A 26,607-nucleotide genomic window follows, 5' to 3' on the forward strand; every position below is an offset into this window, starting at 1 on the left:
CTGGATGTTTGCCTCCAAGTCACTCACAATCCAGACTCTGAACTATATCGCCGTTTCTACATTGTTACTGTGTCAAAATCCTGGAACTCCCTTTAGTGCAACACTATGGGTATACCTACACCACGGGGACTGCACTAGTTCACGGAGGCAGCTCACCACCACCTTGTCAAGGGCAATTAGGGATGGGCAATAAATGCTGGCCTAGCCAGCGATGCCCATATCCTGTGAAATAATCAAGAAAAACCTTTACACTGACAAAAAATTTGGGTTATGTTTGCAAGGATTATTTTAAATGCTCACTTTGGCCTGGATTGAGGGATTGAAGAGGACATCTTATTTAATGTAAAATTTACCACAGCAACTTTATCTGTACAATTTTATAACTTGCGTTCATTGCAGTCATGTGCAAGCTCACCACACATTTGCAAGTTAATCTATGGTTGTGTCTCCACATGCACAAGCAGATGCATTCTGTCAAAGATCTACCTGTTAACTCCAGGCAAATTTAAACAGGGTACTGTCGTGTAAAAGTGAAAGCTCACACAATTGGACATCGACAAACTCTGCCTCATATATACCTTTCTCACCTGTACACAAGTAAGATCTGTGAAATGGAGGTGTTGCGAAATAAAAATGAAGGAATCGTTTTCCAGCTTGCTGAATGTGCTCACAAATATTTTGAGTTGCCAGCAAGGCGCAATAACATTCAGTCAACTGAGCAGACAGCTTCTCTTTGCTTTAATTTAGCTTTAGTCTTGGGGCCGTCGCCTCCAGCGTTGCATGATGCACCATGAATAGAACGCTGGGAACCATATGCATAGTAACGTCAGTACAGTAAGCACAGCTCAAAGCTCACAGTAAATCATTTATGACTGTGTTTTGACAATAAAAAGGTGTTTTGGATAGGTGGAAGTTTATGTTACTGACTGGTTACATTTGACATCTGGCACAGCTGAAGGTTGTTTAATATTTCACTGGATCTCCAAATCAAGAAATTTCTATCAACATAAAAATGATCTGCAATACTGTAGGGAAATTGCTTACAAGTCAGTTATTTTTATATGAAGGATCACCTTTTATTGCTCTTACCTGCTTCTCCTGTCTCATAGATTAGGGTTTAAAATTTTTTTAGAGTACCCAATTATTTTTTTTCCAATTAAGGGGCAATTTAGCATGGCCAATCCACCTAACCTGCACATCTTTGGGTTGTGGGAGTGAAACCCATCCAAACACGGGGAGAATGTGAAAGACTAGTTAATATTAATATTAATCTCCACCTGGAGGTTCCCCTCCAAGTCACTCACCATTTTTTAAAATATAAATTTAGAGTACCCAATTATTTTTTCCAATTAAGGGGAAATTTAGCATGGCCAATCCACCTATCCTGCACATCTTTTGGGTTGTGGGGACGAAACCCACGCAGACACAGGGAGAATGTGCAAACTCCACACGGACAGTGACCCAGGGCCGGGATTCGAACCCGGGTCCTCAGCGCCCTAGGCAACAATGCTAACCACTGTGCCGCCCTCCAAGTCACTCACCTGACTTGGAAATACTTTGCCGTTCCTTCACTGTCGCTGGGTCAAAATCCTGGAATGGCCCCTAATAATTAATTAATAATCTTTATTGTCACAAGTAGGCTTACAGTAATACTGCAACGAAGTTACTGTGAAAAAAACCCTCGTCGCCACATTCCAGCACCTGTTCAGATACACAGAGGGAGAATTCAGAATGTTCAATTCAGCCTCAAACAGCACTGTGGATGTACCTACACCACAGGTGCTGCAGCATCTCACCCCCACCTTCTCAAGGGCAACCAGGGCTGGGCAATAAATGCTGGCTTAGCCAGAGATTTCCATATTCTTTGAATGAACAAAAAATAATTCCAAAGACGTTGAGATAGGAATTCCATGCAGATTCAGCCAGGCTCCTGCCATACGTTTGGCGGAAGTTGGGGGAAACTAGGATAAATATCAGATGCTTTTGTCTGTATTGTTTTGCATGTACATTTGCTCTCCCTCGTCCTAAAACACTGTGTTGGGACATAGTCCCACAGCTAATGTCAGCCCTGGCGTATATTGCAGATGCACATTTTCCAGCATAAATCAACTGTACAACAATTAGGAATGGTAACCCTGGCTAATATTTCTCTCTCTTGCCGAGGGAACTGAAATCAATTGTACAACCCTTGGCAAAGACTAACTTATGTGGTGATATGCGTCACTGAAAATACACAAGGGGTTAATGTAGATACACTACGACTAAGTAAACACTAGAGGGAGCACCAGAGATGTCATGACGTGCAGACATACAGCTAATGAACACATAGAATAGGACACGACCAATGGGCAGTCAAGACAGCCAGAGGTGACACTATCACAAGGGGGCATTAGACAACCCATATATAAGGACAGGGCACACACGCTCTGTCTCTTTCCACAGGCGGCACTTATAGAGTAGGACAGGGGCAGATCAGAAGGATCACACCCACTGCATGGATTAGAGCAGACAGATTAGTTAGACTGAGTTACTATAGCAAGATTAGCAGGAGAGTTGAACTCATAGAGAACTGTGCTAATGGTTCAATAAATCACATTGAACTTACTTCAAAGTCTGGAGTATCTTTTGGTAAAAGCTGCATCGAGTTGCAGCCTGTGTTATCCCAGAGTACATAACACAACAACTTATAGATAGAGTCAAAGCTGTAATACTCGGATCTGTATCACTTAGTGCTTCAGGGGTGTTCCTTGTGCAGTGCTGTATCATTTGTCATGGACAATTTTAAGGCATTTCTTTTTTTTTGCTCGTGATCATTTATATATGTACATGAGCGTGCACATTTTCTTACCCTCGCAGAGGGTGAGTGAGTCCATTTTAAATAATCCAGCAGCAAACCTTTTGTAATTAAAGGGAAAAAGGTGAGTTTACCTTTCACACCCTGGAGCTTAGTGAAGAAACTATGTCCCTCTCACTTGCAGGCTCTCATACACAACAAAATCAGGTAAAGAGGAAGGTAAAGCAATACTCATAAAAATGGAATGGACCTCAGTCTTGGTTTTGATGCAGGCCTTTTATTTCATAGTTGCCTCGTTAGGTTCTCCGAAGTGAAGGCTTTGAAATTGCAGAGATGTCTCATGAGTTGCCATGGCTCTCATAGTCGACCTGCAGGAGGTTGGTTTCCTCAGGTGAGCCTGAAGATGGAACCAGGTGGTGGGGGAGGGAGGTCGGGGGGAAGAGAGGAGGTTCTTCATATCTCTTTCAAGCTACTGGAATATGGCCCTTTTTTTATAGCTGGGTTGGTGACAGTAGTTAAATGGCTGTGTTTGTTGGTCCCTCTCTCTCTCTCTCTGTGTAAAGAAGACAGAGAAGATCCATCCTGGAGTTCTGTTTGCTTGTAGCAGTTTGCTATCATTTAACAGGAAGTAAAGGTGGCCACTGAACTATGTGACCTTGTAACAAATGCCAAGGCATCTTCCAAATAAGGCAGCGGGAACAATCAAAGTACAGTCTGAATTCCTATCCCACCTGCTGTGGTGGCTTCTCACACTTTGAAGTGTCTTATTGCTGAATATCATAGACTTAGAACATACAGTGCAGAAGGAGGCCATTCAGCCCATCGAGACTGCACCGACCCACTTACGCCCTTGATGGGCCATCAATTGCACGAGAGACGAGTTGCTTTACAAAAGTTAGGCTTTAATAAACTAGGACTTAGCCCTGCGGTCGTCTACAATAAAATGGACGACCGCCGGGCGTTTGACTATTTATACCTCGGCAAGGAGGCGTGGTTAACTCAGCCTCTCGACCAATCGGTCGAGAGGCACATGACCGACCAGGGCCAATGGTAAGCCGGTGTTCTGCCCCAATGGCAGACAGGTATGCAAATCATATCACCACAGCCCTCACTTCCACCCTATCCCCGTAACCCAATAACCCCTCTTAACCTTTTTTTAGCCACTAAGGGCAATTTATCATGGCCAATCCACCTAACCTGCACGTCTTTGGACTGTGGGAGGAAACCGGAGCACTCGGAGGAAACCCACGCCGACACGGGGAGAACGTGCAAACTCCGCACAGACAGTGATCCAGTGGGGAATCGAACCCGGGACCCTGGCGCTGTGAAACCACAGTGCTAACCACTTGTGCTACCGTGCTGCCCGAGTTAGGAGGAAGGTTTGAGTTAGGAGGAAGATCATCGAAGTCAATGGTTTTTATTTACACTTGAGAAGCATCCATTAAATTCCAAATGCTTTCCCTGTTGTGGAATGTCCTACTTTGCTTCTTTGGGAGCTAAGTCTTGATTGCACAGGGAGAGTCCTCAGAATCGATTTTGAAACAGACTTAAAATCAGTTCATGTTATTTTAACGTAAACTTAAAAATACAGTTTCTTTTCAAAATTCATAACAGTCATGAAAATACTGTTGTGACTCATGTGGGTGATATGCACATATGCATTTATGTACATAACTGTATATAGTTGCACCAATGTATATAACTGTGTTTAACAGTACCAATGTATGTAGTTGATGATCAATACACGTAGTGACAGTTATGGCCTCCTGCCAGTAGGTGGAACCAGACACACATGGAGCCACTTATATATATCGGAGGACGGATGGGGCGCAGGTACTTGGCAGTAGGACGGACAAGACAGTCACATCTCATCGTAGCTCTACAGTAACATATATAATTGTCTGGACGCAGGTTTGTTGGTTACTTCCCCACGTGTTGAGAATAAATACTTGTTATAGCCATACACCCATGTTCTATGCGTGTCTGAATGATCAGGAGAGCCATAGAACACAACAACTCAGTAATAAATCAAAATACTATGTGGATCATGATGGATGAAGAAATGGAATTCTGCAGCATCTATCTATGAGAAAAGATTAATTGAATGTCTGAAAATTTGAGTACTTTTAGGAACTTAATCCAAAGTCTTGTCTTGAGTTTACATGAGAATGAGAGCTTCAAAATACTTACTTTTAAATAAGTATTTCCTAGTTTTGAATGTTTTAGGCTGAAATGCCTGGCAACTGACTACAGTAGCAACTGGTGACAATTATACCATTCTAGATGGGTTAAAAGTGTAACTAATAATTACCAGTAACATTTTCTCTGGCATATAACTTTATAGCATCATTCTCGTGGTGCCAGGCTGGGTATGGGGTTTTCTGTGAACTTGAGCATTCGACTGACCTAATGTGCACACGTGCTAATTACTAGGACATGTTGCAATTGTGATACCTAGATTTACATTAACAAGGCACACGTGTTGATGTGCTATATTGAATATATTTTTTATAGTAGATGAATGGTTGAAAGATGAATAAAGCAGGACTTGATGGACCGAATGGCCTCCTTCTGCACTGTAGAGATTCTAAGGTGGCTTTTGATGTATACATTTTTATTTATTTATTTATTTTAAATTTAGAGTGCCCAACTCATTTTTTCCAATTAAGGGGCAATTTAACGTGGTCAATCCACCTTGCCTGCACATCTTTGGGTTGTGGGGGCGAAACCCACGCAAACACGGGGAGAATGTACAAACTCCATACGGACAGTGACCCAGAGCCAGGATCGAACCTGGGACCTCGGTGCCGTGAGGCAACAGGGCTAACCCACTGCGCCATGTGCTGGCCCGCTTTTGATGTATACATGACTGCTTTGCTTAGATATACATATAAATATATATATAATATATATTCAAATGAAAAATAATCTTAATAATGTAATTGGAGAAACGCCAAGTATTCATGAATCAAGTTGAAATGTGTATAGCATGGCAAGTCTCTAGGTTGGTTTCATAATCTGCTGCAGCCCTTGTGTTAATGGATGTCTTAATAAGGGATTCCAGGTAATTCACCCAGAGATATTAGTGGAATGGTAATGTATGCCCAAAGCCAGAATGCCCTGTAACTTGGACATTAGAGATGTTGGTGTTTCCATGTTGACACAAGGTTGGCAGGGGTGGGTGCTGGGTGCCAATGAAGTATGCTGAGTGAGTTGTTACGTTGCAGCTAGAGTATACTGAAGCTACAGTCCATTAGTGGTGGAAGGCACAATGCCAAACAAGCAAATCCTTGTTGGAGATTATTATTACATAGGATTTTACGGGGGCACAACCGTGACCTGTTACTTATTAGCCTAAACATAGTTATTGCCCACGTTCTGCTGTAGTCCAATTGCAGAGGTTGAACATTGGATTGTCAGTGAACAGCCCCACTCCTCACCCCATGGTGAGGGGGAAGCCACTGAAGGTGATTGAATCAACCAGTCATCTCCAAGAAATTCCTCCATTAAGGGTTTGGGGCTGTGATGACTGATTTCTGACAGCCACAAACTATCTTCCCTTGAGTCAGACATAACTTCAATGACTGGAGCATTTCATATTGACTCACGGTTGTGTATGTGTTTTGCCAGGGCTTTTGAGTGCCAGAAGTAGTTCAATGAGTCCTTGATGATAAGGGCAACTACCCTCACATCTTCTGCATTCAGCTCTTGTGTACATGTCTGGCTTCTGATTGTGATGAGATCTGAAGCCAAATGGTTCAAGGCAGAATTTGAAATGAACATCGGTTTATATTGAATGAGGTTGATGTTGAGTAGGCAAAAAAGTTGTATTAAGTCACACTATTTTGTTTGAAATGTTCATAGAATCATAGAATTTACAGTGCAGAAGGAGGCCATTCGGCCCATTGAGTCTGCACCGGTGCTTACAAAGAGCACACCACTCAAGCCCACATCTCTACCCTATCCCTGTAACCCAGTAACCCCCATTTACCCCCATGGACATGAACGGCAATTTAGCATGGCCGATCCACCTAACCCGCACATCTTTGGACTGTGGGAGGAAACCGGAGCACCCGGAAGAAACCCACACACACACGGGGAGAACGTGCAGACTCCGCACAGACAGTGACCCAAGCCGAGAATTGAACCTGGGACCCTGGAGCTGTGAAGCAACTGTGCTAACCACCATGTTACCGTGCTGCCACGGTATGTTGGTGCATTGCACTCTTAAACAGTTTGGTTTGTTTGATTAATTTAAATAAGTTCATTTAAATGGTTACCTTTCAAGCAGGGGTTTGAAAGTAGTGCAATGACCTTTCTTTCAGATATTTGATGACTCTTTGAATACAAACGAAAGGTACATTCTTTATTTATATAACACATATGGGATATTCAGCTGTGGTCAGCCAGCATTTATCACTGTCAGATCCATAGCTTTCAAGGTGATTACACAGTATAAGTTGTATAAATATAGCATGTAGCAGTTCACTTGTGAGTCAGGGAAAATAAACCATAATGCAAGACTGGCCGGTAGAATTCTCATGCAGCATGATGTTCATGGCTTCTGTGATGCAAAAGAACTCATGGTTTATTTTATCATAATCCTCGTACTAAATCATTCTGTAGTTCCTCGCCTTTCCAAGATTTATCCTCACCAAGGTCTGAATAATGACCTTTGTGAGAGATTGTACCACAGTGCGAATGGAAACATTTCACTGATATTATCAAGATCTTTTTTTCATGTTGTAACTGGTGGACGAGCTAATTGCCAGATTGCGTTCAGACCTGTAGACATCCTTTCCCAAAAAAGGCAACCTCACCCACTTATCCATCAACAACTGACAACTGAGTCAAACAAATGAAATCTGATTTCTTTTATAAAAGAGAAGAAAAATCAGTCAGTCGCCTAACAGAGTATTAAATGGTGGTGACTGCTAATTGTTTGTGTTTTATGGGGATTACCAAACACAGTTATGCAAACAGAAATGGACCTTTCAGTTTCCTACAAAAGTGAAATACTGCGGATGCTGGAAAATCTGAAATAAGGAGAGAGAGAATTTTGGAATGATTCAGCAAGGAGTTCTCGCTTGCGTTCTGGAGAATATTGATCCCTTGACCAATATTACTAAAACAGGTCAATATCATATTGTGGAATCACAGGGCTCGATTCGACCAATTGGAGACAAATTCTCACAGCGAGCGCGTTTAACCACGTTTCCCGGCGCTCACAGCGCCAAGAAAGACGTGGTTATACAACGCGACTCACGTGGGGAACGCGTGGCCGAGGCCACACATAGCCCTGCTTTGTTCACTGAGGAGCTCCCCTCGCCGGAACTCCCCAGTGTAGTGAGAGTTTTTAAAATGGCAGCCCGATCACCAAGGCCTCCAAAGTGACCCCCAACACCCCCCAACCCAAGCACACTATGTGAGGGTCCCTACCCCCTGCAACCCCCAAACACCCACTCAGGGCACCCCCAGCCCAATCACACACATTCAAAAAATGCCAACTTGGCACTTTGGCAGTGCCAACCTGACAATTCCCCCTGCCCATTGACAGTGCCACATGGTACTGCCAGGGTGGCAGTGCCAAGGCCCACCCTGCCCAAGAGGGCAAGCAACTGGGGGCCTCCAATCCCCTGGGAGACCCCCACAAGTGCCATTCCCATCTGGTCCCCATTTGTGGGGGCCAGTACTGACCAGCACTCACCCAAGATCTCCAAGGCACAGGGGAGAAATCCCAAAGTCTCAGGTACCTCGGGAACCTGCACATTAAAGTGAGACTAGCTGTCTCGCTTTAATATGCAGATTTGCCAAAACGTGATCCCACCCACAATGGGTGGGATTTACATGGCAACGTTGCGTGAAATCCCATTAGATTTCGCGAGGCGTTGCGAGCTGGGTGGATCCGGGGAGCCGGGTCTCCAGGCTTTTATCGACCATGCTGCGTGGCGGCAAGCTGACCTTCAGGTGCAGAGTGGCAATTGGATCGCCCCCCCCCCCCCCCCCCCCCCCCCACACACTGGGGAAACCTCCAATGCCCAAATTGGCTGTCATACTTCCCACGCTACGACAATTACCACCGTTCAAACGTTCTTCATTGGTTCAGAGTACTTGGACATATTGTTGTTCTGTGAAAAGCTTTACATAAAAATGTTAAATTCTTTCTCTTCTTTTAATATGGATTTTTTGTCATTGGCATCACAATGACATATTTGCAAAACATATACAGTGAATCTCACAATGAACCTAAATGCCAAATATTCAAATACCTTCTACATCAAGATAACTGGCAAACATGATAGGGGAGATGGTAGCCTAGTGTCTCTGAAATAAAGCTCTGAGTACATGAGTTGAATCCCACGGTGGCAGCTGGTAGAATTTGAATTCAGTTAATAAATCTTGTATATAGACCTTGGGTTGGATTTTCTGTTTTGGGACTATGTCCCCATGCTGTCATAAGAACCGTGCCACATATTCTAGCCCTGCAGGGGGCTAGCAGGGACCCGGCGCGAATCTAGCAGCTTTTGCTGCAGATACGGGCCCCCACACTTCCGGGTCAAAGGCTGCGCATGCACACTGCGGCGGCCTCCAGCGGCCATGCTGTGCTCCATGGCGGACTCTTATTTCAGATTTTCCTTAAAATAGACCCCCCAATCGGCTGTGCGCCCAACCCGGACCTCCCGCCCAAATATCTCCCGGCCACGTATAAGGCCCTCCGATCGGCCCGCCATGAGTGGTCCACGCCGTCAGGATTTTGGCCGTTCGGGGGCAAAGAATGGCGGAGCGGGCCTCCAACAATGGCCTTAGGTAGGGGGGGGGGGGGTGCGGCACAGTCCAAGTCCCATTGGTCATGAGATGGGCCTGACCAACATAAAAAGTTAAAACCACGCGCGTGCGACTATCTCCCAGCCGCACATGTGCGGTGGTCCAAGATCCGTGGGGCCTTGGAGATGCTAATCACAGATCTGAAAATGAAGGCTAGTTTTAGTTTAATTACATGACTTTTGAATCATTTTGAATCTTTTCTCGTGGCAGGGTGGGGGAAGCGGGTCTTTCACTGTTGGGAACCACAGCAATAAGTTAATTAGCGTGGCTGCTATGGCAAATGGTCGATTTCACTGGTGCAGCAGAGGGCGCTCGACTGAAGTTGGAGGAGTCAACAGGGGTTTACCTGGGAAAGCTGACACAAACAAGTGGGAAAGGGATTTGTTCCTCAGCACTGACATTCTGCAACCTGATCAACACAAAACCTCTTCAAAAACCTAAAATTGAAAAGCTGGAATTCTGTAGCTGTCAGATTTATTCTGACAATCGAACAGAATATCAAGAGGATGTAGCTGTGTAATTTGCAGAACGCTCCTTCATTATTCAGCATGTAGCTGTCATCTGAATTCACTGAAAAATACTTCCTAACATTGTGTATTCATTGACGGCATTTATAATAATCTTTATTAGTGTCACAAGTAGGCTTACATTAACACGTCAATGAAGTTACTGTAAAAATCCCCTCATTGCCACACTCCGGAGCTTGTTTGGGTACACAGAGGGAGAATTCAGAATGTCCAATTCACCTAACAAGCGTCTTTCAGGACTTATGGGAGGAAACCGGAACATCAGGAGGAATCCCACGCAGACTCGGGGAGAATGTGCAGACTCCGCACAGACAGCGACCCAAGCCGGGAATGAAACCCGGGTCCCTGGAGCTGTGAAGCAACAGTGCTAACCATGGTGCCACCCATTTATTGCCCATCACAAAGGGGCTTGTTAGGCCATTTCAGACAGCCATTAAAGTCATATTGCTGTGAATCATATACAGGCCATACTGGGTGAAGGCAGAAGATTTTCTTCCCGAAAAGACGTTAGTGAACCTGATAGATTTTTACAGCAATCTGTTAGTCACATGGTCACAATGAACTCATACAAGTTTTTTTTATTCCAGATTTATTTAGTAATTGAATTTATGTTACTCAACAGGGCCAGTACGTTTGAATTTATACATCCAGACCATTGGACGAGGCCTCTGAATTACTAAACCAGTAATGCAACCACTATGTGCGACCTTGCTGTGTGCAAATTGGCTTCCAAACTGCAACAGTGACTACACTTTGAAAATATTCCATTTAGGGCAGCACGGTAGCATGGTGGTTAGCATAAATGCTTCACAGCTCCAGGGTCCCAGGTTCGATTCCCGGCTGGGTCACTGTCTGTGTGGAGTCTGCACGTCCTCCCCGTGTGTGCGTGGGTTTCCTCCGGGTGCTCCGGTTTCCTCCCACAGTCCAAAGATGTGCGGGTTAGGTGGATTGGCCATGCTAAATTGCCCATAGTGTCCTAAAAAGTAAGGTTAAGGGGGGGGTTGTTGGGTTACAGGTATAGGGTGGATACGTGGGTTTGAGTAGGGTGATCATTGCTCGGCACAACATCGAGGGCCGAAGGGCCTGTTCTGTGCTGTACTGTTCTATGTTCTATTGTAAAGCGTTCTGTAAAATCCTGAGGTGGTGAAAGACGGTCGGGAAATAGCTCGAGCATAATGCTGCAGAAGCTGAAAGTCTGAAATAAAAACAGAAAATGCCGAATATACTCAGCCAGGCAGACAGCACTTGTGTCAACTGTGGCATCGGTGGTAGTATCCTTCCTTCTGAGTTCTGAGGTTCTAGATTTAGATTCATAATGCGCGATTTAACAGGGGAAAAACAGAGTCCCGTTTTGGGTGGGAATAGATAGTGGGGTGTTTCTCGCTGCCTGCAGTGTCGAGAACAACCCCGCTATCAGACGGGGCTCTTTTTTTCTGGCCTCAGCGAAGAAAGTCCTGACGAGGCCTCACTTACCTTCATTGCTGCACAGATCAGCTGACCAGGAAGAGATCGGGGCGCCATTTTAAAATATGTCTTGACTCCTCACCGCAGCCTCCAGACCCCCTCCGCCCCCCCCCCCAATTTACTTGTTGGGGGATCCTCAAGTGCCCCCTTTCTAAGGGCAGGCCACTCCTGCACCTGAGCTTGGCACACGCACCGTGGCACACAGGCACTTTGGCGATGCCAGGGTGCCAGGCTGGCAGTGCCAAGCTGCCCAGCTGGTAGTGGGAGTGCCAGGGTACCACCCTTCTCAGAGCCTGACCGCCCAGGCACCTCCGATGCCACCTGGGCAGCTTGGCACTGCTAGCCTGGCACCCTGGATCCCGCCCAATGAGCGATCGAGAGGCCTCTCGTGAGATTTAACAACTTTGTCGTGTCAACGGGTGTCGAGCGCGACAAGGCCATCAAGCACCTATTTACTCTATTCCCATTTTCCAGCACTCGGCCATAACCTCGGATGCTGTGGCATTTGAAGTGATCATCTAAATACCTCTTAAATGTTGTGAGGGTTCCAGCCTCGAACACCCTTTCAGGCAGTGAGTTCCAGATTCCCACCACCCTCTGAGTGAAAAGGTTTTTCCTCACGTCTCCTATAAACCTCCTTCCCCTTACTGTAAATCTATGCCTCCTGGTTACTGACCCCTCCACTAAGGGGAAAAGTGACTTTCTACCCATCACATCCATGTCCCTCATTATTTTATACACCTCAATCAGGCCCCCATTCCGCCATCTCTGCTCCGAGGAAAACGATGCCAGGCTATCCAATGTCCCTTGATAGCTGAAAAGCTCCAGCCAGGCAACATCCTGATAAATTTCCTCTGCACCGTCTTTAGTGGGCACCCTTCTATAATGTGATAATCAGAACTGCAGTTCACAGTACAGAAGCTGTGGCCTAACCAGCGTTTTATACAGCACCACCATAACCTCCCTGCTCTCATATTCTATGCCTCAGTTAATAAAGGCAAGTATCCCATATCCACCTGTCCTGCTGCCTTCAGAGATCTATGGACATGCACATCAAGGTCACTCTGATCCTCTGTATTTCCTGGGGTGCTACCATTCACTGTCCTCCCAAAATGCATCACCTCAGAGTTTTCAGGGCTAAATTCCGTTTGCCACTGCCCTGCCCAACTAACCAGCCCATCTATATTGTCCTGTAATCTTTCTTCCTCATTCTTTACATATCACCAATTTCCGTGTCATCTGCAAACGTATTGATCATTCTTCATTCAAATCCAGATCATTCATGTACACTACAAACAGCAAGTGACCCAGCACCGATCCCTGTGGAACACCGCTGGACACAGACTCTCGTCACAAAAACAACCTTCGACTAACACCCTTTGCCACAAAGACAATTTTTGATTCAAGTACCGCCTTGGGGGGTTGAGCACAAAAACGGAGGTTAGCATTTCAGTGTGATGCTGAGGGAATCCTGCTGCTGGAGATGCTGTCATTTGGAGGAGCCATTAAACCCTCTGCATACTCAGGTGGATGTGAAATATTGCGGCATGATTTTGATGAAGGGCAGGGATGGTTATCCGTGGTCAACACTGGTCTCTCAATTAACAGCAGAGCAGGCCCCAGGAGGGAAGTAATGGCCCATTTCTGCTTCTGTTTATATCACACAAACCGGCCCCAGAATATCCGGTCTTTATGGCATTGCTGACTGTGGGAGCTTGCTGTGCACAACTTGATCACCGTGTTGCATACATTCAGAGCGGGACGGTAGCACAGTGGTTAGCATTGTTGCTTCACAGCGTCAGGGGTTCGGGTTTGACTCCCGGCTTGGGCCATTGTCTGTGCGGTGTCTGGACGCTCTCCCCCGCGTCTGTGTGGGTTTCCTCCGGGCGCTCCGGTTTCCTTGCACAATGTCCCGAAAGACGTGCTTGTTGGGTGAATTGGACATTCTGAATTCTCCCTCCGTGTACCCAAACAGGTGCTGGAATGTGGCGACTAGGGGCTTTTCACAGTAACTTCATTGCAGTGTGAATGTAAGCCTACTTGCGGCACCAATAAATATTATTATACATTGTAACAGCGACTACATTTGAGAAAAGTGCTCAGTTGGCAGCAAAACGCTTTGAGACCTCTGGTGGTTGTGAAAAAGTCCGCCTGTGGAAGGGTGGGTGGCTTCTCATCTGTCCTGTTGGAAGATTATTGCCCTCCCTGTTTCCCTGTCCACCGATGCTGCCCTGTCGCAGCACTTTCACAGAAGTATGTCATTTACCCTTTGGACTTCACAATATTTAATTTGTGCTTGGAGTTCTGCAGAGCTCTGCGTGGCTCTATTCAGTGATGTTGTCTAGTTAAGGGCTGGTGTGTGCTGAATGCAGTGGAGCCTGTTTTAATGTGAGTGGCTGCTCCTCCTGATATTGGGGCCAATTCCTCACTGACTCGTTATTTAAGCTTTGCAGTGCAGTGACACTGCTGAGGAATCTACCTGTCTTCTCTGTGTGTGTGTGTGTACATGTTGTCACATTCCCTCCTTGTCCCTCCCCTCCCTTTCTCACGCGGCCAGTCAAATCACTCTGCAGTCAACGCGAACCAAAAGCCCTTTCCCTCTCCCTCCTCCCCCTTTTTCACAAGCTGAAGGCCTCGGACGCAAAGGGGAACAAGTCTCAGGCTGCAGCCCAGACTCTGCGGCTGGGGGAGCTGGAGCGGGAAGAGGAGCAGGAGAAACTGGAGGCACAGCGGGAGGGGGGAAAGGTACCAGCACCAGATCTCCCTGTGTGTGTGTGTGTGTGCAGGGAACCCCCCTCTCCCCACCACCCACCAGCCCTGAGACACAGGGATGGGCTGACTGCCAGCTGGAGAGAGTTGTATCCCTGGCTGCTGTGTGTACAGTGTGAGTGAGGCTTTAAAAAAACACACACACAAAAGGATCTGCTTAAAGATGCAGTGAACGGGCTGTAAGCAGGACTTGGCCCCTAGCCCCAGCCTCTCTCCTTTAATTCTCGCCCTAATTCCACCCTTTTGGAGGACACCAGGACAGTGATCCTTGGCCGGGCTGTTATTCTTTGTGCCGAGGTCAAATCATCAATTGGGTCAGAAATCGACAGGCTGCCGACGTTCCTGGATGGCTGTGTAATCGGAAACAATAATGCAGAAAGTGCCTGGGCTGGAAAGATAGCAAATATTGATCACTTAAGCTGCTGGATGCTCTCACAGTGCGAGGAAGGTGCATCGCAGGACATTGGCCAGTGACTGGATCCCACCTGGAAGTTGGCGAGTGTGCTGTGACGGTGAGCAAACTTTTTTTTGCCAGCATTGTTTGCACTGAGCAAATGGCCCAGGGAGCTGGGAGGCGATTTGTGACAAGACCCTCCCACCTGTCACTAAGCAGCTGAAGGCAGGATAAGGAAGAGATAAGCCGCATCTTAGCAACCCCTTCGAGCCTGCCAGTCAAGTGAGAATGGAGGAGGACGGCGGCAACAACCCAGCCCCGCAGGAGGAGAAGGGCAAAGGGGAGAAGAGATTCACCCTGTGGTACATGGGCTGCTCCACCCTCGACCGCAGGACCACCCTGCCCATGTTACCCTGGCTCATGGCCGAGATCCGCAGGCGGTGCGAGAAGCAAGAGGCCGGTTCGTCCATGGCGGCCCGGGAGGTGCTGTTCACCCTCGTGCCCCCCCTCATCAGGTGCGTCCCTCAGGCCACCAGCAGCAACGCCTCAGTCTTCATCTTTGAGCACAAGGCGCAGCATGTGACCAGGTTCATTCACAACAGCCATGACCTTACCTACTTCGCCTACCTGATCAGGACCCAGCCTGACAACCCCGAGTCCGAGATGGCTTGCCACGTTTTCAGAGCCACCGACCCAAACCAGGTAGGTGATTGGTTAGGTGAGCCCGAGCACGCGGGCGTGAAACCAGGGTCATGGTTGTTGACCACACAGCATTAGACGTGGGCACAAGTGCATGTGAATCGAGTGGAACCATCACAATGAAGCCAGTTGCCAATGTAATTTTAACCGTCGTCCAAACTGAGCTATCCAGGACCGCCAATCTGGAGTTGACGTAATATAAAAATGTTGGCTGGAAACCTGTTTTGAATGTTGGGCACCTAACCGAAGCAATGGTTTCAATGTAACTCTTAATTGAAACGTAAGTGTAATTAAATATTTACCAGTTTATATCGGATAATAAAGGGGAGGAAAGTTGGCAATATTGAAGAGAAACTCTTTATCCTTGAGAAAGCTTAGGTATTAAAGAACAACATTTTGACTGTTGCACTGGCTGTCTAAGTTGGCAATACAAACAGCAGAGAAGAATCATGTTTGCGTCTTAAAGGGCCATCCTCCTTGAGTGGGAGCAAGCACAATGGCAGATCAGTCTGGTTGATTGCAGTCGTATATTTACAAGACTGGTGTGTTTTGAGACAAAATGCTCCATTATTACATTAGCAAACAAATAGATTATTTTTCTGGATAAAACTCTGTGCCCCTTTGAAGAATTGTACACTGTAACGGATTCTCTTCCTTGATAGTATGCTGTCATTTTATGGCAGATAAGCAAAGGAGTTTCATACATTGAGAATAAAAAGTGTAGATGCGGCGTGTTTGTGAATTAACTGTGGAGAAGTCTGAATCGGTTCGACTTCTGCAAACAACCAAGCCAAAACTCAATCTACCAATTACTTCTGGCAAATGCTGTTAAGATTTATTGAGGTTGAATCTTGATAGGCTGCAATCTAACAGTTTTTTTGCATACTAAAAGAAGCAGGATCAAATGCCTCGAGAGATTTCATAATGGGTTTAAGTCTTAGTGGAAGAAACAGATATTTTGTAAAGAGATTTTCCTCATCTTCTCTGATCCTTGCGTTGAAATTATTTCTGCTAAATATCTCGGGATAAAGTTATTCTCTTATCCAAAGTACTTGGGGTTTAAACCCGCTGTTTAATATGCGCAAACAGGGGAATAGTGAACATTTGGCTTACTGTGGGGGTGCATAATAATTGACTACGGGGCTATGTCTTCATTGTAAGTAAGCATCAAAATGAATGAGCATACTATAACTGAGTATGTGACATTCAGTTAAGACTGGGTGTGCTTGGGAGCAATGGTGTGATCCTTTTGCCCGGGAACAGTTTTTAATAATGATAATCTTTATTGCCACAAGTAGGCTTACATTCATTCTGCCATGAAGTTACTGTGAAAAGACCCTAGCCGCCACACTCCGGCGCCTGTTCGGGTACACGGAGGGAGAATTCAGAATGGCCAAATTATGTAACAAGCACATCTTTCAGGACTTATGGGAGGAAACCGGAGCACTCGAAGGTAAACCACGCTGACATCGGGAGAACGTGCAGACTCCGCACAGACAGTGACCCAAGCCGGGAATCGAACCTGTGACCCTGGCACTGTGAAGCAACAGTGCTAACCACTGTGCCACCCAGTTTGAGAGAGGTGATGCCTGCAATCGATAAGCTTTTTTGTCAAATGACCGTAGTTTTCCAAAAGCTCCTTCCTACCCTGTCAATCATTAGGATAGGCAGCTCTGATCTCTTTGTCCCCTTTGATAGGTCAAGTAACACTAATAATGTAAAGGCAAAGGCGGCGCAGTGTGGCTCCTTCCCTTTAGCTCTATTAACTGGTGACTCATTTTGTATCTAAAGTTAGGATCCATCAGTAGCAGCAACATGTCAAAATGGAATTCCATTATGTTTTCAGTCTCGATTTGAAATTGGATTCCATTAGCACTGGGTGAGGAGCAAGGAAAAAGCTTTCTGTACTTGGATGTCTTAAATCAGCGTTCACTTAGTTTGCTTGCGTGTCCACGTCTCTTTGAATATCTCAGCACATTTATCATTTTTATGTTGAAAGGCCTCACCAATATTTGTGGTCTGCAGGAGTTCTTATGTGTGTATGAAGGATCCATGGTCCTGCTGACTACATCTGGAATTCAGTGTTATTGGGAGGAAATGGTCAAAGGTTTGGAATTAACACTGATCAAGACCACTTAGTGTTTCTGGTAACAGATTAGTAGTGATGGGACTCCAGTCCAATGGATGAAATGCATTCATTCTAATCACAATACATGTCCACTACAATGTATTTGACACAGCTTGTACGCATTAAAAAAAAAATCCCAAATAGTGAGAGTTGAAAGATGTTAATATTTCACGTTGCTGATTTTTCAGCAAAGCATTAGGTCCTCAACCTGAAATGGTGGTTCTGCTCTGTCTCCATAGATACTACCTGAAGTAGGAACGTAAGACTTAGGAGCAGGAGGAGGCGTCAGCCCTTTGAGCTGGTTCCACCATTCAATAAGATCTGGTTGTAGTCTCAACTCCAGCTTTATGTGTACCACTTCCCTCCACCTCCCCATGACCCTTGACTTCCTTGTCTATCAAAATATATCTAGCTCTGCTTTGAATGAATTCAATGACCCAGGACACGATTCTCCCCCAAAATTTCTAAGGGCGGGATCTCTGGCTGCGCCTGCCCAGCGACCGGAGAATCCCACCCGAGGTCAATGGACTTTTCCATTATCCACTTCTCGCCCGTGGCGTTCTTGCAGCAGGTGGGGCGGAAGAATCCAGCCCCAAGTTAATTTGTGGCGGGATTTTCAGGGAATTCCCCACCACTATTCAATGACACTTAGTCACTTTTTTGGGGAGTTGCTCACCGGTTTAGGCCACAGTTACAAATTTTGTTAGCACTGGGGAGCTGAACTCAGATTGGCCCTCCATTTTGAAAGGGTGCACCGATCTCTACGTGAGCTTGTGGGTCCTCTACAAACCCCATCCATGGACAACACCACCCACACACATCGACACTATCCCAAACCTCCCCAAGTGAGGTCACCCCGCTATGGGGTCCCTGGGGGTCTCCCTTCTTCAGGCCCCCCGAGTCCCCTTAAAGCATCCCCTCCCTTGTAGGACCCTCACCCCCCCCTCCCCCCATCGTCCAAGATCCCCTATCTATCTGCCCTGCACTTCCCCATCCTTCAAACCCCCCCTCTCCCATCATTTCATGGGCATGACCCCCCTTGCCCCCTGAGCCTTTGCACTCTGGCATCCTTGCACTGCCAACCAGGCACCCAGACAGTGCTCCTGCCAGTTTGGCAGTGCCATCTAGCCTCCTTGCCAGTGCCAGGGTGACAGTGCCAGGGTGACAGTGCCAAGATGCCATCTGGGCAGTGCCAAGAGAGCCACGCTCCAGGGGGAGGGTCAGCGAGCCACTCTGCACTAAGTCTGACCACCTAGGGGTCTCCGATGGGCCGGGGGGCCCCCAAGGTGCCATTTTTGTGTGGACCAGTACTGATCGATCAGTGCCCCCTGTGGAGGCAGTGAATCGATGAAGGCCGGTGGATCCCGGGTGAGTAGGTCGTACGTAGATTTAAGACCCACCTCCGGGAGCGGATTTGGTCATGCCCATTTGGGGCCGAGTTCCGACTCTGACGTCTCATGGGACTTTGGACAATCCTTCGAGGCATGGAGCCTGTAGGGAGGTTCGCTGGAGGCCTCTCTCTCTCTCTCTTGAGGATTCCACAGCTGCGTTGTGCTCTCGCTCGCACGCAACTCGGCCGGAGAATCACACGCCCAATCTCCATTGCTGTCAGGGTAAGAGAATTCCACAGATTAATGACCCTCTGAGAGAAAAAAACGTCTCGATTCTGCCTTCAAGGGAGTTCAAGTTATTAAACTGTGTCCCCAAGTAATAGTCGCTGCCTGGTAGATAAATACCCACTGAACATTTCCAGCATTTCATATTTCCAGGATCTGCAGTATCCAGGTTTCCAGCTGAAAGGTGTTGTGACATTTACTTTAAAAATAAATCCTTTGACATATTTTTAAAAATTCTTGTCATAATATACACATCAGTATATAATGGTGCAGAGACACACACTGACTGACACACTGCAAGACCAATCAACACGCACAACACAGCAGCCAATCACCAGTTAGGGCACGCTCACTATAAAGCCAGAGGGCACTAGTTTTCCTGCTCATTCGGGATGCAGCCTCTGAGAAGGACAGAGCTCGCAGCTAGTAGCACAAATCTTCACCATGTGCTAACAGTCTAGACTGGTCAGGTTAGGCATAGGTCTTCAGTTAATCTAACATAGTGTCGACCCACAGTGCAAGTATGTTCAACAGTTCTTAGTTTAATAAAATAGTGTTGTACTATTACAAGTGTTGGTAGCCTGTATGTGTTACTGTTGAGGTAAACGCAGTCTCCACAGATCCAGAGTACACAACACATCAATTCTTTCATGGGATATGAAGGTTTCTGTGAAGACCAACATTTGTGATCCTCCATAATTGCCCTCGAGATACTATACTATATTTGGGACAAAGTTTCAGACATACAACACTGAGAGCCTCATACCTAAGTATGTTTGATTTATAACATTTTGGTATATCGGCAATTTAGGTAGTGCAGCAATATTTTATACGGTGAAATCAATAACCGTCCATACACAATTGAGGACAGCACGCCACATCCAGATACAGTAGTCATTATTTATTAACGAAGCCCGTAAATGTATGATACTCAGCCACATGCGATATAGATTGACATTCACAGCTGAGACTTGGCTAGAGGGAGGAAAGGATGAAGCACAAACACAAGTGTGCAAATATGGAAGACCCGTCTTTAAACATGCTGTCTGGAGCAAGGGCTATCTCACAGTAATTTTCGGTGTCCTGTATCCTTAGCTCTGGTTGCTGTTTGAAAAGAAGGCGGCAGTTCGCAATCACAGGGGCAGTCGCGCACTAGACTTATTTTTCTTTAACCTCTACCTTGATTTTTGTGTGACTGATAAATCTGGTAGTCACCTGAAGTTGATAATTTGGGGCCAGAATCGATCCTGAGCCCCCTGAGACACCCATCATTGTTTTTTGTGAATGCTCATTGAAGGGCAATCATCAGTTTCTGGGCTCCCCTGATAGCGGAGTAGCTAAATGCAGCAAGCCGCCCAATACTGATCCAGATGTAACAGAACCGCCTGTTGCTGTGAGCTGAGATCATCTTATTGGGAGTCAGGCTGCTGAGGAGCGCTTTGGGGTTAGTGAGGGGAATGATCCATGTGACATTTGTCGGAAGTTACGGAGGGTGGGTTATTTAAAAAAAGGGAAATGCTTGCGCATCCTCGATGACGATGGCACTGAACAGGATTGCAATGTTCTTCATAACATAACACCGCTGGCATAATTGTCCCAAAATGCCAATAAAAAAAATAACTACATGAGCAGGATACTGAATAGTTACTCATGTCTGTACACAGTTGCACTCCAGGGCATTTGCGATGCAACTTCTATCTTCCATCATTTTGATCCCACTATTAATTTTGCTGCTATAGATAAAAGCAAATTACTGTGGATGCTGGAATCTGAAACAAAACGAGAAAATGCTGGACCATCTCAGCAGGTCTCACAGCATCTGTGGAGAGAGAAGAGAGCTAACGTTTCGAGGCTTTGTCAAAGCTGCGGCTGGTGAAGTTGGTCCACTTATTTGTTCAGCATTCTTCATTTTTTCCACCAAGTTGTCCGTTTCATTTTTAATCCTCTTTTCGTATTCTCTCTCCCTTCTCTCTTCTGTGCTTGAAAGGAAATTCCGGAGCATTGGATCTAGGCATCTGAAGGCGCTGCCATGGCTGGTGAAGCAGTCAGAATCGGGGATACTCAAGGCGCCAGGATTCGATGTGTTCAGATTTCTCCGGGTGTTGTAGGGCTGAAGGAGATTAGAGATATGGCAGGGTCAGGCCAAGGAGGGATTTGAAAACAAGGAATGAGAGAATTCTAAAATCAAGGCATTGCTTGACCGACAGGGAATGTAGGTCAGCGAGAAAGGGGAGATAGATGAATGGGACTTAGTGGGAGTGAGTGTCCAGGCAGTGAAGTTTTGAATGACCTCCAGTTTATGGAAGGAAGAGCTGACTGGGGTTTTCACGTGCGGTGTGCTTAATCTGACTATCACGAGGCTCCTTGGAGCTAAGTGTACTGATGTTCCCTCGAATGTTCCCTTTTCTCTGTGGAGAGGTTCTTAGGCTCCACTCAACACCTCCTCAGTGATACATCTGAGATCAGGAGCTCAGTACAATGGTGAATCAAATCTGTGGCCTTCCAACCCACAGTGTCCTTATCATAATCTGCAGCATGATTCCGGTTTCCTTTTTAAATAATTGAAGCCAGTCATGGTATATACTGTACTTGATGGTCGATGAATATCCCACAATACAAATATGCAGTACACATCTTCATTCAAATTTATTTGAAGAAGGTGGGGGCATCTATTAAACATTCTGAAGGGGAGCGGCTGGGTTTTCGCGAGCTCCCACTCTGCTCATCTTCTAATCCGTCTTTTCAGCCTTGTGCATATTTCTTTTTAGTCTTTTCTTGGTGTACATGGTTTGACTGCGTCCCGAGAATTGTTGGCTGGTATTTCTGATGATCGAGCCGAGACGGAATGTTTAAATCCTCGCTTGTTCATGGCGGCTAGAAGGAGCCGGGGTGGGGTCCTGCCTTTATTTGGATGGTTGCTTTTGAGCGGGCTCCCGCCCTGACGGTGCGGTGTGCATCGACGGATGATGGCTGCCAACAAAGATATTGCTTTGCTAAAAGTCTCGACTCTGCGGTGCAGATCGTCCGGGCCCAATTCCAAGAGCTGTGGAGTGTTTTTATGGAGGTGATGGAGGCGATTGAGGAGGTTCTTGCAGTGGAGAGAGCACTGCCCCTGTTGGGAGCCCGCCTGAATTCAATGGAGCATATTTAATCCCGTCTTTGAGTCCTGGGGTCGATTTGACGATCCAACCACTGGTCCTGTGTTGTTCTGATCTGGCTGTTGGTTATGAGGAGGTGGAGGTGGCCAAGCCGATCGAGTCCCCCTCCCCCCCCGAGCGAAGACTACATTGGTGACTGCCCGGGTTCTCGTGCTTCGATCGTTGGAATCCTTCAGGGAACCTGATGAGAGTTCATTGATCCTGATCTTGCCTCAGCCTTGATTTATGCTTTCTTCATGCGCCAGTGAAGAAGTCTTTATCCTGAGCACTGCTCTGCATCTCAGTTGTTATCCTGGACTTTGCTCCCTGTTGATCATGTTACCGTCGGTTTGATGTTGTCAATTTTTTCCTTTTAAATTAAGGGGCAAATTAGCGTGGCCAATCCACCTACCCTGCACATCTTTGGATTGTGGGGTGAGACCCACGCAGACACGGGTAGAATGTGCAAACTCCGCACGGACAGTGATCCGAGGCCGGGTTCAAACCTGGGGCCTCAACGATGTGAGGCATCTGTGCTAACCACTGTGCCACTGTGCTGCCCCTAATTGTTTCCTTTTTACAGGGAAGTGTATAATGTGGGTGAGAGGGCCTGTAACGTTGGTTATCCTGATTTAACGCGTTCATATCATCAGTGTTGAATTTAGGATTTGTGCAAGTCTTTATCTTAATTGTATGAGAGGGTGGTGAGCTGGGACGGGGTGAAGGGTGAAAGGTCAGGGTTGGAAGGGTTAGTTTGTCCTCGCTATGATCCAGGAAGGCCCCTCCAATTAGAACTAATCAGTTTGGGTTTTTGTTTTTGCTTTTCCTTTTAATTTTGTTTTTAAACACCCGTGCTGGAATCCATTCTGGGCCCAGGCAATCGCTGATTGCCACAAGCAGGCTTCAAATGAAGTTACTGTGAAAAGCCCCTAGTCACCACATTCTGGCGCCTGTTTGGGGAGGCCCGTATGGGAATTGAACCCGAACTGCCTTGGTCTGCTTTAAAAGCCAGCATGGTGGTTAGCATAAATGCTTCACAGCTCCAGGGTCCCAGGTTCGATTCCCGGCTGGGTCACTGTCTGTGCGGAGTCTGCACGTCCTCCCCGTGTGTGCATGGGTTTCCTCCGGGTGCTCCGGTTTCCTCCCACAGTCCAAAGATGTGCGGGTTAGGTGGATTGGCCATGCTAAATTGCCCGTAGTGTCCTAAAAAGTAAGGTTAAGGGGGGGGTTGTTGGGTTACGGGTATAGGGTGGATACGTGGGGGTTTGAGTAGGGTGATCATTGCTCGGCACAACATCGAGGGCCGAAGGGCCTGTTCTGTGCTGTACTGTTCTAAGTTCTATGTTCTATGTTCTATTTAGCCCTGTGCTAAACCTGATTCTTCCATTGGGTCGAGTTAGTCTTTTCTCCTGATATGGGTCTCCCTCTTTGGCTGTTTTACCCAATGTGTGGTGTGACAACTCGGGTCTTTATTTCTCACCCCTTGCTCTTTCGTGATTCTTCATAGGTGACCCAGGGTACGAGGTTTCAGGTCTGAGTTTTACTTGGATGTCTCTTTGTAGTATTGTAGTTCTGTCCAGGGCCACGATAGGGGCTGGATGGCGGTGTCGGGTATCAATGGAATCTAATTCCCCCCCCCCCCCTAGCTCTGAGGCACTCACGGTTTGTTAAACAACCTGTTATGGTGCGGACGGGTCTTGTATCCGTGAAGGGAACATGTTGGGGAAGTTTGTAAACGCCTCCTATTATGTGCTGTCCCTGATCTTTCTCCTTGTTTTGCTGCGATGTTTGTAAATATTTGAACATTTTTATAAAAATTAAATTTTGAAGAAGATGAAATGTTGGGCGCTGCCTCAAGGCAAATGGTTAAATTGGATTTTAAGTTTCAAATGGCGAGGTGTGAATTTATGACTAATGAAAGAAAAACATTATCCTTGTGTAAATAGCAGCACTTGGAATGTTTGTCCACGAAGACCTCTGGAGGTGAAAACCTTAGACTTGTTCCGGAACTTATTCAATATTGAGATTGGGGGTTGGGAGTCAATAGGCTTTCTTCTTTGGCTCAAATTTTCAGCAGATTTCTCTTTCTTTAGCCTTGATAAATGGATGAGATGGGCCGAGTGCCCTTCCTTGCTTTCTTTCTTGTCAATGCCATAGAGTTTTACAGCATAAATGAGGCCCTTCGGCCCATCGTTTCTGTGCTGGCCATCAAGCAAGTATCTATTCTAATCCCATTTTCCAGCACTTAGTATGTAGCCTTGTATACCATGGCGGCAAGGTGGCACAGTGGTTAGCATTCCTGCTTCACAGCTCCAGGGTGGCGGGTTCAATTCCGGCCTCGTGTGACTGTCGGTGTGGAGTTTGCACTTTCTCCCCGTGTCTGCGTGGGTTTCCTCCGGGTGCTCCGGTTTCCTCCCACAGTCCAAAGATGTGCAGGTTAGGCAGATTGGCCATGCTAAATTGCCCCTTAGTGTCCAAAAGGTTAGGTGGGGTTACTGGGATAGGGTGGAGGCCTGGGCTGAAGTAGGGTGCTCTTTCCAAGGGCCAGTGCAGACTCGATGGGCTGAATGGCCTCCTTCGATACTGTAGGGATTTTATGATTCTATGATTTCGTGCTCATCTAAATGCTTCTTAAATGTTGTGAGGGTTCCAGCCTCTACCACCCTTTCAGGCAGCGAGTTCCAGATTCCTATCACCCTCTGAGTGAAAAGGCTTTTCCTCAAATCCCTTCGAAATCTACTGGTTACCTTAAATCTATGACGCCTGATTGTTGACCCCTCTACTAAGAGGAAGTTATTGCTTATCTCTGCACCTCATAACTTTTGTACACCACAATCAGTGAAACAACACCAGCCTAACTACCTCTCGTCATAGCTGAAACCTACCAGCCCAGGCAAAATCTTAGTGAATCTTCTCTGCACCCTCTCTAGTGCAATCGCATGCCTCTTATAATACGGAAGTGCTGCATGAAAAGAATGTTTTCAAATGCTTTTTTGAAAAAAAGCTGTTCACTTGCAGGTATCAGTGAGATGGAGGGTGGGGATAGTGGAGAAGTAGGTGGACCCGGACCTTTGGTGGCGATATTTGGGGCTTCAGAGAAGCCGGAGCTCATGGAGCGGAGTTAAGCCGATGTTGTAGCCTTCGCCTCTCTGACTGCACGGCGGCAAATTTTACTGGAGTCGTGGTCGTCATATCCATGGAGGGAGCAGCTTGGTTGGGTGACCTTTACGACTTCCTGCGGTTGGAGAAGATAAAGTATGAATCGAACGTGGGACCCTGGAGCTGTGAAGCAACAGTGCTAACCACTATGCTACCGTGCCGCCTGTTCTTCGTTGTTTGCTCCTTCCCTCTCACTCTTCTTCTATCTCTCATCCTCTCTTTCATCTCCATTAAAACCTATGGTGCAAATTGATGATATCATGAATTTCATTGCCTGTTATTTGGACAGCACGGTAGCATTGTGGATAGCACAATCGCTTCACAGCTCCAGGGTCCCAGGTTCGATTCTGGCTTGGGTCACTGTGCGGAGTCTGCACATCCTCCCCGTGTGTGCGTGGGTTTCCTCCGGGTGCTCCGGTTTCCTCCCACAGTCCAAAGATGTGCAGGTTAGGTGGATTGGCCATGCTAAATTGCCCTTAGTGTTGGGTGGGGTTACTGGGTTATGGGGATAGGGTGAAGGTGTTGACCTTGGGTAGGGTGCTCTTTCCAAGAGCCAGTGCAGACTCGATGGGCCGAATGGCCTCCTTCTGCACTGTAAATTCTATGATAATACGTTTCAACTGCCGACACCCATATATATCTTCGGTTGTCTCCTGAAATTTCTCTACTATCTCTCTTGCCAACCTAAATCCATATCAATCGCTACCATATCAATCTGAACAACCTGTGCATTTTCCTGCAACTAAGTTGAAATCCCTTTCCTCTAGTTCTAGTTTTTGATAATTTCAACCATCAACTGCAATAATAATTAGCATTTTTTTGTTGTTGCAATTTTAACATCATCAAATGTACTAGTCTGCTTCACAAGAGTTATTTATCAATTAAAATTTAATACTGAGCACGAAAGTGATATTGGGGCCGGTGAAAGAGTGGGGTTTCAATGAGTGTCTTAAAGGAGGAGAGAGAATTGGAGGAACAGAGAGGTTTAAATGAAAATGAAAATCGCTTATTGTCACGAGTAGGCTTCAATGAAGTTACTGTGAAAAGCCCCTAGTCGCCACATTTTGGCGCCTGTCCGGGGAGGCTGGTACGGGA

At 46.5% G+C, this 26,607-nt stretch overlaps 1 protein-coding gene across 4 annotated transcripts in view; it reads left to right on the forward strand.

The window, feature by feature from the left end:
- Positions 1–14,210: 14,210 nt before the first annotated feature.
- The window catches only part of tbc1d4 (TBC1 domain family, member 4), a 300,791-nt gene continuing 288,394 nt past the window's right edge, over positions 14,211–26,607 (forward strand). Inside the window, exon 1 of one of the 4 annotated variants that reach the window (XM_038818403.1) lies at positions 14,211–15,475. In XM_038818403.1, coding sequence (XP_038674331.1) covers positions 15,062–15,475 — 414 coding nt within the window. In that variant the 5' untranslated portion in view covers positions 14,211–15,061. The remainder of the gene's footprint in view (positions 15,476–26,607) is intronic. The other 3 variants (XM_038818405.1, XM_038818406.1, XM_038818404.1) reach the window with 3 other exon arrangements.

The sequence above is a fragment of the Scyliorhinus canicula genome, chromosome 14 (assembly GCF_902713615.1).
Source record: "Scyliorhinus canicula chromosome 14, sScyCan1.1, whole genome shotgun sequence".
NCBI classification, from domain to species: domain Eukaryota; kingdom Metazoa; phylum Chordata; class Chondrichthyes; order Carcharhiniformes; family Scyliorhinidae; genus Scyliorhinus; species Scyliorhinus canicula.